The 14,176-nt window shown below is 38.1% G+C and overlaps 1 protein-coding gene across 2 annotated transcripts in view; it reads left to right on the top strand.

The window, feature by feature from the left end:
* Positions 1 to 466: 466 nt before the first annotated feature.
* Positions 467 to 14,176, top strand: part of LOC148423921 (ephrin type-A receptor 6-like) — a 119,768-nt gene continuing 106,058 nt past the window's right edge. For both annotated transcript variants that reach the window (XM_088414542.1, XM_088414541.1), the window contains exons 1-2: positions 467 to 1,013; positions 12,841 to 12,905. In XM_088414542.1, coding sequence (XP_088270668.1) covers positions 935 to 1,013; positions 12,841 to 12,905 — 144 coding nt within the window. In that variant the 5' untranslated portion in view covers positions 467 to 934. The remainder of the gene's footprint in view (positions 1,014 to 12,840; positions 12,906 to 14,176) is intronic.

Below are 14,176 nucleotides of genomic sequence, written 5' to 3'. Positions count from 1 at the left end.
AGTTTATTTATATTGCTCTATCCTTTTTTTGATAACAAAGAATACAGTTTAGGTATACTTATAAAATGTGTATAGAAAATAATCTTATTAATAGTTTATACCAGAGTGGTGGCGCAAAAAAGCTTTTCTCTTTACTCGGGGGTTGCAAAATAAAATTGAGAAGTACTCGTCTACGTCGTGCTACTGTATTTTCAAACCGTGTTTTTCAAAGTGACTCCTTATCTTTTGAACGGCCATCTACGTTTCGGGGATTGACAATTGTGATGCAGGTGTTCTCACCACGATCTTGGTTACTCAGGTTCGGTACACAACGCTACTGTAATCTTATCGAAGCACATGGCGTCAATAAGTCCCCATAATGTGCTGGTGTCGCACACAAACCCGCGCACGCACGCACGCACGCACATTGCCTTGTCAGCTAACCCCCTCTAGTGCCGAGCCTCCTGTACAGATGCGCACAGCCTCCGTCACCGCTGTTTCATCTCCTCCTCCTGCCTTCTTCATCGTCACCCTTTCAGGTTCAGAACCTCGCTCGCTCGCTGCTGCAGCGGTCCGGACGGGAGCCACAGAGGAACGCGATATAGGGACACAGCCGCGTGCGCGATGTAGCCACCGTTGCAAAGATTGTCTTTTCTTTTTTTTTGCGCAATGTTTGAAGTGATGCTGTAACTTATAAGTTTGCGTCAGTTTGTTGTTTCTTGGCTGGCAGTTGATCTTTAAAAAAAAAAAAAAAAAAAAAAAAAACTTCCTTCTTGACGTCTATATTGCTGCGAAGGGATGGAGCTGAGGATGAGCAACAAACGGGAACGAATGTAGTCAGGAGCAGAGCCAAGTGGTGCTTTTCGGACGAACCTGCCGCGCTTCTTTTTTTTCTTTCTTTCTCTTTCCTGGCCACGCTCGCTGCATCAAGCCGCTGACCAATGTTGCAGCAGATATGAGTGTTGGACCAAGATTTGTCCCTGTTGCACTTTTTCTTGGAATTGTCCTCACTCGCTGTGGCCACTGCAAGCAAGGTGAGACGTTTATTCGAGGAGACAAGCGACAATGCATGCTTCCAAAAAGTCTCTGATAATCATCTATAACTCACGTGCATGCGCTTAAAAAATAGTAGTCTAACCGTTGTGCTTAACTCATAGAACTGCATTTTTAAGCCTGATTTAAAGGACGTCCAACCTGTATGAAATGTAAAATACTGCATTTTATATTTGTACCTAAATACCTCACAGTATGCCTGAATACACATTTACGTAAATTGAATGTGCATAACTATCAAAGAAGCTTACATATCTGTGGGGCTGAAAGACAAAATGTTGCTTTCTGTCTATATTCAAACATTGAATTGTTACGTAAGTTATTAGAGATTTGCAAGACCGCAAGCAGAGTTTGTCTGCATCTTTCCACCCCGGCAAATATACGAAACTGACACATTAATGACGAAGGAAGCGATAAAATTGCTCCCATGCGAAGGTAATAATAGAAGCTGATCAAATACAAGATCACGTGATTTAATTACACTCACACCGCAGATTGAATGATCACTGAGCGACAGATCGAGAATACCGTCATCTTGCAAGTGTGTCTCTTGGTGGGAATGATAAGTGGTTCAAAGCTACCAACAGGTCAAACTGTTCAGTGAAGACCTGCGCATGGTTAACATTGCCTTGATGTGCATTATGACGACGGAGCACATGCGTGTATAAGGTCACGGCCATATGGTGGAAATGCGTATGAGTCAATGATTGCGTTCACACTCCCACACCTTCATTTGTGCATTTCTGCCTATGTGCCTCAATGCTTTGCCACGTGCGTCTTTTCTGTGAGGCATCATATGCACCAGAGCCGACAGTCAGGTAAAAACATAGTTTGTCCATTATATTCCTTTTTCCTGAAAAAAGAAATAGCTGGATTGTTTGTTTAATATCCCCACACACAATGACTGACTGGATTTAATCTGCTGGCTGCTGTTCTCCATTCTTTTGTATTGACGGCATACTGGGAAAACGGAATTGCCATTTTCTTCCAACAAGAGGTTAAACGTGTCATTATTGGCTCAGATTTCCATCTCTGTCACCGCATGTGACTTTGTGCCGATATTGATTTTGTTTTTGCCCAATTTCATTGGATGTATGCTCTGTATAGATAACTCTTAGATGCGTGTTTTGATTGGCTTGGATTTGCCTTGCTGTCCAAGGCATTTTAACGGGTATCCTTTGAATGCTTTTCAAGTTTAAGTTAGGGATGAGCGTGATATTTGTTTGCTTGATTGTTAATAGTTCTGCTGATTGTGTGGAAATGATTTGTGATTAATTGCGACTTGAGGCAAAAGTGACAAGTGTGCCGCTTGTCTGCATTGTCAGCACTGTTGTTTCATTCTCAATTAGTCGGCATGACATTGGGGAAGGCACGGGTTCACAATATTTACTGAGCCAAGACATTCATTGTACTTTAGAAAAATCTCACGCAACACCACCAAACAAAAACATCACCACAAGTATGAATGCTAAAATGAAGGAGCTTACTGCTATTTACTTACAAATTGATTGAATCTGGCCTTGATTAATTGAACACAAACATAATCTATTCGCAGGAAGTGTGACTTAATTTGTTTCAGAATTATTCCACCTTTTGCTATCTATTAGAAGAGCATTTACTCATTGAATCTCAAAGACACAGGTTTCCATTTTGTAAGTCCAAATATTTAAGCCCAGAGACCGATTTACCATTTTTTTCCTTTTTTTTTCCCAAGTCTTTACCCAACAGAGGGCTAGAACTAAAGGAATTAAGGTCTAAAGTAATCGATTTCTTTGGGCAATTAAGTATGCAAGTAATCAATTAGATAATTAAGAGCTGAAGTCATAAATTACGCTATAATTAAGTGCCAAATACTTATTTTGGGAAATAGCTGCTAAAATAAATTAATGTAATGAAGTAATTAAGTATGACTGTTATTTATGTATTAAATTACAAAAGTAACTAATACCTAAGTAACCTAAAGGAAATAAATTGTTTGAGTTCTTATTTCAGTTATTGCTAGTCATTTTTAGGCACACCTTTAGCCAAATACTTGATAACAAATATATAAATGAAAAAATAAACTAAATTAATAAATTTCTCTCTAATTAAACGGCAAATACATGATTATTTTAGGAAATACCTGCTAAAATAAATGAATAAATAAATACAAAACCTATTAATGGATTTGTGTATTAAATTACTAAAGTAATTAATCATTTTAATACCTAATTACCTGAAGTAACAAATTGTTTCATTACTTATTTCATTTATTGCCAGCCATTTTTAGACACACCTTTAGCCAAACACATGATAACTAAATGAATGAATTAATACTGAATGTCTGGACCCTTTAAAAAAAAAAAAAAAAAAGGGATTGATCAGCCTTTCACTATAAGTCATTAGCATAGAGAGATGAAGAGAAGTGTCATTTTTCACATACCGTATTATGTATTGTCTGACATCTATTGAATAAATAACTAACTAAATAAATAAATATGCGAGATTGAATCTCTGGATTCTAAAAATAGGCTTTGTGATTGACTGAGTTAATTGCTCAGCCCGTCACTATTTCTATTTGCCACAGAATAGATAGACGAACAAAACTATGTCATTTTTCCCATTGTATTACATATTGTCTGACATATTTATGGAATTAAATTTATTAAATACACTTACGTCATTGGCATAGATTTTTCACATGATACGTATTGTCTGACAAATTGATTGAATTAAATAATAAATAAATACTCTCGATTAAATGTCTGGGCTTTTTAAAAAAATTTGGGATTGACTCAGTTGATTGCTCTGCCTGTCACTCACTATATGTCATCGGCATAGATAAATGAAGAGTGATATGTCTTTTTTTAAACAAATAACATACTGTCCGACAAATTTATTATTAACTAACAATTAATTAATATAATAATTATATAATTATATATACTAATTATATTTGAATCAGGATTAAAGCAACAACAACAAATAAAAACAGGAACAGGTCATGTTCACTGCATTCACATAGTATTTCATTTGCATTGCATTTCAATATGGACCATAAATGGCGGCCGTCTGCAGCATACGACATGATGAAGTGGCACGGTTGCCGTGGAACGCAGCATTCCGGTCCAAGATAGTTTCCTGTCCCCCTCTGATCATGAAAAAGAACATTTCTTTCATCACGTTCTCCTTTCATTGGTTGACTGTACTTTGTGCGCCTCTATGCCGATGGGAAAAAAAGCTAACACTTTTTGACTCGGTCACTTGTGTAAAGTGACGCTTTTGAAATCAGGCACAAAGAACTGCAAAGGCCCGGGATTTAAAAAAAAACAAAAAAAAAAACCGGGCTATTGCAAGACCAAAACAAAAATGTTATCTGTAAATTTAAACAGCTTTACTTTCGCTTATACATGTCGTCTGTTTTGAATTTGTTTCCACCTTGAAAGAAGACAGCAGCAATCTTCTCAATAATGAAAATTCACAAATCCAATTCTTTAACCTGATTCCTTGAGATCTTTTTTAGACACCGGACAAAAGTCATCTGAAGATGAGGTCTTGTTCTTTATTTCCGACACTGCTGAGAATGTGATTGTTCTTTGGGATAAAGGGTTTCCACAATTACAAATCAAGAATGTAATCCATCCTTGGCCGACGTGTGAGTCATGGGGAAGATCTAAGAGACTGTGCGAGAGAGTCTAAAGGCAGCCACAAATGCACGTAGAAAATACACTCAGTAATTCTCTCGCTGCTAGGAATATAGTCCAACAAAATCAGTCAAACACATCTCTTTGATTCTAGTCACAAGTACAATTTGCCAATCAAGGCATCAAAACATGCCATGAGAGCTAAATTGTGCGTTTGAATTCTTGATATATAGCTACATAGCTATTTAACTATTGATACATGCAAATTTTACTTGCGTGAAGGCCCATATGTTACTCCACAGCAGGGGTAGCAAATGCATTGCCCTTGGTTGAGCGGTCGACATGGCGCGTGAAACAACACTCCCCAAAAAAAAATAGTCGAAAAAAGTAAAAAAAAAAAAAAAAAAAGAATGTCTATTGAACAAAAACAACAACAGTTGTCGCTCGATTGCGTTGATTCTTTTTAGCTCCCTGTATTGACAGTTTAAACTTGATTTCGGAAGAACAACGTGACTTCAAGCTTTGTTGTGACTATGTGTCACGAGGAACTTCAAAATGAAAGCGTACTAAGGCCGTTTTTGTTATTATGAAGGATTGGCTGGCTTCCTTACAATGTTTGGCATTCACTACGAAACCGTAGCTTGACAGGTAGCGCATTGTCCCATTTGTCTCATATAACTGGTCATGTACCCCATAGTGACCCCATAGTTTGAGGGAGGTTGGTTTTTGGAAAAGTACCATACATCTCAGAGTACAAGTCGAGTTTTTATTTTTTTTTCTCATTTTCAACTCCCATATTAGGAGGTTCGACCTATAACCGCGTATCTCAAAACAGACCAATTTTTCTTTTTTTGAATAACATCAATTTAGAAAGAAAGAACATTTACAAGGCTTAAAATGATTATATATACCTCTAATTCAATAAAGTATGCATCCGTTTAGAGTGTTTGCACGTAACATCATAATTATGCATTTTTGTCAAGAGTCGCCTCATTGCTTCTTTGTCGTCGACCATCAGGCAGCATGACTCTTTTTTTTGTGCATTATGAAAAGGAAAAGACGGCTTGACTTGTCTCCTTCAGCCTGTGAACATGTACGTACTTGAAAGCGCCATCGATGTCAGCAGGTAGGGGAAAAACAGTGACAGGCGACCTTCCACATTGTGACCACACGAGTGAACACTTGGGTGAAGAAAATTTGGTATACTATCCCAAGTAAGATGATCAGCAAAGCATTTCACAAATTGGACGGGTCAAAAGATGACTTACCGTGGAAGAGAAACGAGGATGTTCGAACAAATGACAAGGACGATAAGGACGTCAAGTTCTCAAATGGGAGGAGCTGTTTGGGGTGTTAGATAGTGATCATGACTTTTAGGGCGTTTAGACAAATGAATATTCAGCTGTGTCAAAAAAATAAAGTATTGAAACTTAAAGTCATTTTATTGTTGCAACATTGGTTTCAGCATTTGCCACTAGACGCAAGCTCACATTGCCTCACACTTGTCTCGTTTCTGCCCCACCCCCCTCCCCCATAACTGCAACAGTGTTTGATATATGATGTAGCAATGCCTCCAACGGTATCGCAATTTCATCATTTTAATAACACACAACATGTGTTTTATTCGCCATGATCAATTTAGCCACTCAAGTGGGGAGACTTAAAGAAGTAAAAAAGAGGGTCAATTTATAAGCAAGGTCAGCTTATTTAAGAAATGTAGTATTTTTTGGCGTTAAGAAGTTTGTTCTGTCTTTACAGCATTAATGTTATTGTTTATTCTCTTTCACTCGCATTTGTCACCTCCCGCATTTTCCACATTTTTAAAACAATTTGCACCATTCAAGCTTCAACGTATTCCAAAAATTTATGCGGTTTGCTTTTTTTTTTTCAGTCTAGGTTGAATGGTTTTCAAAATTTTTATTTCTTTTTCACCAATGAATTCTCCATTCATTCTCAATGAGACCTAAATTTGAAGGTTGAGGTTGTCACGTTCATGCATATGCCTGGCCAAATTTGGAATGTTGTGACATCACCAGTACCTTTTAAAACGATCCCCAAGTTTATGTAAGTGAGAATGAGGACCGCACACTCTTTTTTTCTTTGTTGCCGCTCTCTTTACATGCGTCCTTGACCTTGTTGTACAGTTTGTAGGTGAAAGCTTAGGAACCAGTCTTTAATCATCCACTGAACACTAAATCACACTTTATCATCATGAATGTATGCACTTCATATGCCCAGGGGACACCAACCTTTTTTGAAAATGAGATACAACTTGGTTGCTGATAAAGGGCTACCACTTTGACGCTAGTGAATTTGGTAGTACGGTATTCCCTTGATTCTTTTGCGGTTAATTGGGCCCGGAAAGCCCCTGCGATAAGTGAATTCCGCAAAGTAAGATAAACACCCCCCCCGACGGACATTGCACGTACATAAATGCAGTGTTTAATAAAACCTTTCCTACATGTTTTCTCAAAGGCCCAGGCTTAGCCTGTATTGTCATTCCCTCAAAAACTACTAAAACCCGACCCTCCTTCTCCACATGTCTGTCTCCGCACAGCTCTGTCACTCACAGCCACAAGCACACTGCCTTTTAAATCGCGAAGAGTTGTTACCACAGCACATTTATATAATGCCATGACTCGTCGATGTAGGATGACGAGCAAAAGTGCCTTCATTTGTAGCTGAATAAGATCGAGTATAAACAGGCTGTTAGACTGCTCCAGACTCCATATTAGGGTGGCGTGTGGGAGTGTTATTGCAATACATTGGGTTGGTGCTGCTGTACAGAGGTGGTGCTTTGAAGAAAAAAAACACAAAGCACCGAGCTCGCAAAAAGTGAAGCGTAACTCGGTAGCCTATGTGAAAACTGCATTGGTAACTAGGAAATGAAAATACCTTGCAATTTTTGTGGGCTATTTTTGGAAAAGGCCATGGGTTATTTATGTGGTGGGGCGACCTGGTGGTGATGTGGGTGACCCCTGCGTTAGCCTATATTAAAAATTACTGACTGTCTAATTCCTGTAGTATATCATGTCTGTCAAGTAGCCTTTGCCTTTCTGTTTCAAAGCAAGCTTGACAAGCTTGGACGGCAACTAGATTTAACCATAAAATGACAAAATCATGACTTGAAAGAGCTGATATACTTAAAATGGGTTGCTTATTCTATCTTTTGATTCCATTTTCACCAAGATGACGTGACTAAAACCCAAACTTCTAATGTGAACAAAGCTGTCTTAAAAGTAAAAATAACTGAAGCTGTGACAAAGTGCCACATAAATCTATTAATCAAACAGAAGAACAGATTTTTTTTTTCCTAATTAAATAAGTGTTTGAATACAATCAGCAACAAGCACCTCCTATGTGTCTCCTTGCATCTTCACATCGAAGATGAAACTACGCTATGTGATGTGTTTCTTGCTGAAATACTATAAACGTAGCTGCTTCATTAACACCACGGCAGGAAACGAAAGATAATGCGGTCTTACCTAACTTGATAAATGTTAGGGCAGAGTGCTAAGTAGGCAACACGGTCCTGTTTTTACACATGGCAGTAACACAAGCGATTTGTTCACACAGCTGAAGCGCGCACTTGCCAAGAGACATGGTGAGCTTGAAAAAGATAAACTGAAGGTCCAATCTCCTCTATTTGCTCCGTCAAAAAAAAATTGCAAAAAGGCAAAGTGAATTTCACGTACAGACTGCACACAATGTTGGTCCTCAGTTCTAATCAGTTAGACTTGTTTGTAAATATGCATGTATTTTCAAAAACCTGGAAACGTGATTAAGTGTGAAATAAGTATGGATTATTACTACACGCTAAGGGCTACGATATATATGTGTGTGTGTGTGTGTGTGTGTCTATGTTTATTTATTGTATTTATTTTGATCGCACATTTTCTTATTAGGTCATACAACTGTTCCAAGATGATAGAGAAGACTAAATTGGCTCTGTTGCGAACTTTGATTGTAAAAAATACCTTGACGGTACTTCCGAAAAAAACAGTCATTTGCATTGATTTCAACTATGTTTTCGTCAAAGAACACTAAGTTTAACATACGATTCCAAAGTTGAATATTTTCAAGCCAGCCGCTAGCAAGACCGTTCGTAGTGAATCGACAAATATTCCAGAAATAATTAACACATAAATTGGCAGCCAAAAAAAAAAAAAACAATCCATAAAAACCTGTTTTAATTATCTGAAGAATTTAAGTACTGTATGTCTAGTGCAAATAATACTTACTAAAATAATTGTTGCAACACAGCTAACGATTGTCAATTCCTCTTGTGTCATCTGAATCGTGTTGGATTGGATTTGAGGATTTGAGGGAATATTTAAAGCAACTTTAATGTTTGTTTTAATGTTTTAATGTTCATTTGTGGCAAATGATTTGTGAGCATGAAAGATTGCTATCCTATTTGCATTTATGTGCACCTTTTATTCAAGAATTATTGTTAATATCCATTGATGTGCTAAAGTTATAGTAGAGAGGACGACGAGCCGGTATCACAGATGTTTTTTTTTGTTTGTTTTTTTTTTTGTAATGAAATTTACATGAAGCATATCTGACTGGCGAGAGATGTGCTGCTATTTGAGGCTGTTTGTGAGGCGTTCGAGGACTGGAAGACAGACAGGAGATGTCATCATTCGGCTGCAACTCCATTTATTTGTGAGTTGGCCAGCTCATGTTCTATTTATATCAAACCAGTGGAGGTCCCGGCGGACTGCCTGCTCCAGGCGTAGTCTGTGGGTGCCCTCCTGAAAGATAACTCTATAGTGGATAGGCCCAGGGATTGATGGATATGTATTGTGTATTGCGGTAGATCAAGTGCAGTTGAAGGAATGTTTTTTTTTTTTTTTTTTTTTTCAGAACGACAAGTGCACACTCAAGAAATACAAACCTGCCCCTCGTATTCATGGTAGGGTAGTTTTTTTTTTTTTTTTTATTCAGAGAATCTATAAGTGCCCATCACATTGAGAGAGCAAAGCGGGCCAACCTTTGGTAATCAGGCCAGCCCCTAAGGAAGGTACTGGGCAGGTAAGCAACACAAAGTGGCCTAATGGTGCCAAATTAAAACGAGGGCTTTTGCCAGATAGTCTGTTCAACCTGGCGGCGGCCCTGACGCGACACCCGCAGGCACGGAAAAAACCGAGAGAGAAAGGAAACGATTGCAAATCCAGCCAAAATGAGGCAAATATTCAAACGAGCTCAAAGAACGGAGTGGGAAAAAGCAGAAAGCAAATTCAACTTTAACTCTTTCAGTGCCAAGCATTATTGGAAAAGCCGAACTAGAGTGCCAGCCGTTTTTTTTAGCATTTTCATTTATCTTTTAAGGCCGACAGATTATTGTGTGCTATGTGCTTCTGATAATTCGCCAAGCCCCCCCCCCCCACCCCAGCCCCCACCAGGAAAGAGAAAACTTTTTACACCCACCACACTTGACACGCTGACTATAAAGAAGATTATTTTCTATAACAAATGTAGAAGTATAATTAAACCTGTATCTTTTTGAACATTAACAAAAGAAAAAGGCAAAAGAAATCAACTTATAACAACTTTTATTTTTTTTTACAGCGTTCATACGGGTTACGGCTTAGTTTAAAACTGAAAAATAAAGCATCAAACTGCATGAAACTTAAAAAAAAAAGATGAAAAATCTGAAAAAAACATGGGTGGTATAATATGAAAGATTGAGTTGCATTCCTTACTTAGAATTACAAGTATGTAATGTTTGTGTAGCATGTATGTGTAGTATGCTTTCTTCACCAATATGAGCAACACTGTCATCCAGTGGTCACGGTCCATCACTACAGTCCTCAATTGGCTCATTAAAATAAGCACTAGTCAAGGGTGTCAGCTACCCTTTCATAGGAAACAAAAAAAAATTGTCTTTGGCACACAACGTAAACATTTTAAAAGATGACAATTTATGTGCTAAGCTTTAAAGGTTCATTCGGTTTGTTTCCTGAAAGCAACACTCTGCCGTATCGGGTTAAAAGTTTTGTGCTTGTTCTCCGCTTGCAGTTTTACAAGCCTGCTATTTGTTCTGTCATGATTACAGAGCCGACTGTAAAAAGGTGTTTGGAATAAAAATGTAAGTTTCAAGGTGGTGCACTTGAATGTTATAAATAGAACATTAAGTCTTCTAATTGTACAATAAAAAGACCAAATGGCATAATGAAATGAGATTGTTTATTGTGATTAAACATTGTGCAGCCTGTAGCAAACAGTCAAAGAAAATGTCTTCACACTGGACCGAGGGCCACTCAGTATGTTTGGAATGTTGATGTTTCACTGAAATCCACTTAGTGTCTGTGGCAAACTCAAGAACTGCTTACGAATGTCAAAACTAATCAAGGAGATATTTTCCCTGTTGACGAGAAATTTCAATACTGGCCGATGATACTGGCGTCTTCCATCCACTGAAGACTGTTGAAACTTGAGTAAGGACGTATGTCCGCCTCCTACTTGTGCACAGTATCATTATTATGGTCTTCTAAAGTAATAGCACGGTGCTACACAAGTGTGTGTTACCCGTATCAGCTTTCGAGAAGGTGGCCATACGTCAATGAGCCACCAAACCCGATAACGCAGTTCCTTTCGGAGCTGGATTGCCTCATAACTGACACAAATGTCCCATTTTCCTTCTCGCTTGCTTCAGTCTCGTCGGAGAAACTCCACAGGATGTAAAATGTCACTTCCCTTTAACCCGAACACGCCCGTTTATAAACGATAATGCACACAAGGGTCATTATTTGAAGCGCTGTCAGTTGCGATTCTGTAACTCTCTAAGTGTAATGATTACATGACTGGTGATGTATACAGGAAATATTGTCACTTAGAGAAATTTGTCAGTATAATCAGCCGGGATCTCCCCGCGCACCCCTAAAGGCCAGTTTGGCGGCTCCAGATAGACGTTGTTAGGAAACACTGATAACGCTTTCATTTGCCGGAAGTGTGCAAGTCCTTGTGTATGTTTGTGCGTGATTCATTGTGTGGTATTATCAGTGGACGGTCGCTCAAGGACACATTTAGGAAGTCAGCAGTCTGTCGCTTATCGCCAGATTCTACTTTGATGACACAGAGGATGGAGTTATGGGATTCAAAGCACTTCAAGTCGAGTCTTCAGAAGCGTTCCTGCTTTTTCTAGCTGTATTATTGACTTGAAATATTTATCAAATTTACTTGACCAATGCTCCTTAAAATGCAGTACTCAAAATGATACTTTACTTATTTTGCCATTTTGGCAGTTAAAAAAAATAGATAAATAAAAAACAAACAAAAAAAAGGTCTTGCTTTTAAACTCATTCAATCCCAAAGACATTGTTTCACGTTTTTCAAGAATCCAGGTATTCAATCCCATGTACTTTTTTTTTGTTTGTTTGGCTAAACATGGCTATTGCTTACTTTAGGTAATTAAGCGCTAAATTAATACTTGGGTGTTTTAGTGCCTCAAGTGCTACTGTGATCAATTACTTTAGAACCTTGGTACCTCAAGTAATTGATTACTTTAGTACTTCATTTCCTAAGGTAAATTTGTACTTAATTACCTAAAATAATTGATTACTTTGGCTCCTGACCTAAAGTCATTTATTGCTCTAGTTCTTAATGATTTAATTCACAGGTTGCAATGAAAGGCCCGGGGGCCAAATCCGGCCCGCCTTTTTATTTGGCCCAGGAAAGGCTCATTTTTATAACATATATATATATATATATATATATATATATATATATATATATATATATGGTTATTTGATCAGTATGTAAAACACATGCAAACGGTTTTAATTTACAAAACAATAGTTTTCTTCAAACATCCAGATTTGCATTGCACGGTTCGACTCCAGCTGGATTTGTGTTTCTATCGCAATGGCACAGCAAAGGAAGCAGATATGGTGGCTGAAAATGACTAAAAACGGCGGATGGCAGGCAAGGGAATGGACTGTTGACAGCAATTTGAGGGCAATCTATCAGTCCCAAAATTGTGTGGCAAGTGGCAGCCCTGTTGTTCCTGGTGTTTGTGTTGCCATGCTGATAAATATGCATGCAAGAAAACTCATTCCTGTTATGATAAAATGCCTAAATGAACATGTTTATGACTGATATTTCAATTTCCAGTGTGAAAATGGAACTTTTGTGCGCCGACAGATGGATAATGGGTGAATTTCTCCCCTTTTCATTTCAGTTGTGCTGCTGGATACAACGTCTGTGCTTGGAGAGCTCGGATGGAAGACGTATCCTATAAATGGGGTAAGGATTCTGCGCCCAACTATTACAGTTCCTGCGTTTACTCTCCGTGTCGTTCCTTTTTTGGGAGGCGGTGGTCTTTGCCGCATCCACTCGATTGATTATCGTGACGTGTACGTCTTTGTTTTTGGCCAGACGCCTCTCTGGCCCCATGGGAAATAAGGTAACTTGGAAACAAATAATGAGATAACATCTCTTAGGAGGCTTTTATAATGTGCTTCAATCTTTCTCTGTCAATTCCTTTCCGTTCGCGTCACAGCCGGGCCACACAAATATTCCACTCAGTTTAATGTGAATTGGGGGGAAGCAAATTGAGCGGCCATTAGTCCAAATGTCCAGCCGCAGCTATAATAGATATAAATACATACGGCATCTACAGGGGAGCATAACAATGCAGAGTGAATAAAATTTCACTCTGGATTTGGACCTCATTTCACCTTTGCTTGGCAGTGCTCCAATACAAAAGAAAAATGATTGCATGCACTGTGCCTAACACTGTATTTATGACAGTCTACTACTCAAAAATGATATTTCCATTTTGCTCAGACAAGGTGCCTCAAGCACAACAGCAGTACCCTACCTGACTGAAAATGTTAACTCAAGGGTTACGCCATCTCAAGGTTTTGCGTTGTTGGAGAATAGAATGTCTATGCAACAATTAATAACATAATTGCTGTACAGTTTGTTTTTTTTCCGGACAAGTTCTACTACGGAATATACTGTATTTTCCACAATATAAGGTGCACCTTCAATGAATGGATTATTTTAAAACTGTTTTCATAAATGGGGTGCATCACTTTATAAGGCGCATGGAATAGAAGCTACAGTAGTGGCTGCGGCCACTAGATGGAGCCGCGCAGAAGATAATGTCAACAAAGCAATCAGATAAGTTTTATTAATAGGAATCTGAAATTAAGAACAGAGATTATTTGTGGATAGTACTCTCTGAAAAATGGGAAAAATCTTCATGAATCATTAAACATACATATTTTACAACCTTAAAATATATTGTGTTGTTCATTTAAAAACTCTGGATTTTGCTTATAAAAATCGTGCTTTATTTTACACCATGTTTTTTTGTGTGTCCCCGATTTTTTGTCTTGTTCCGGTATAAATGTCTTCAAAAGTGGAGCATGTATAGCGTAAATTTTAACCTGGGTGTTACAAAACTTTAATTGTAAAAACATGTATAACTGAAATGCAAAAGTAAAAATTGAAGAATTTACATGGCACTCAAGTTATTTTGCGTTTTAGGCTCACAAAATTAAAAACTC

This window comes from Hippichthys cyanospilos, chromosome 5 (genome assembly GCF_059441005.1).
Source record: "Hippichthys cyanospilos isolate Australia breed blue-spotted pipefish chromosome 5, RoL_Hcya_1.0, whole genome shotgun sequence".
Lineage (NCBI taxonomy): Eukaryota > Metazoa > Chordata > Actinopteri > Syngnathiformes > Syngnathidae > Hippichthys > Hippichthys cyanospilos.
Note: the sequence above shows the minus strand (reverse complement) of the source record. Positions and strands in the feature narration are given on the sequence as shown.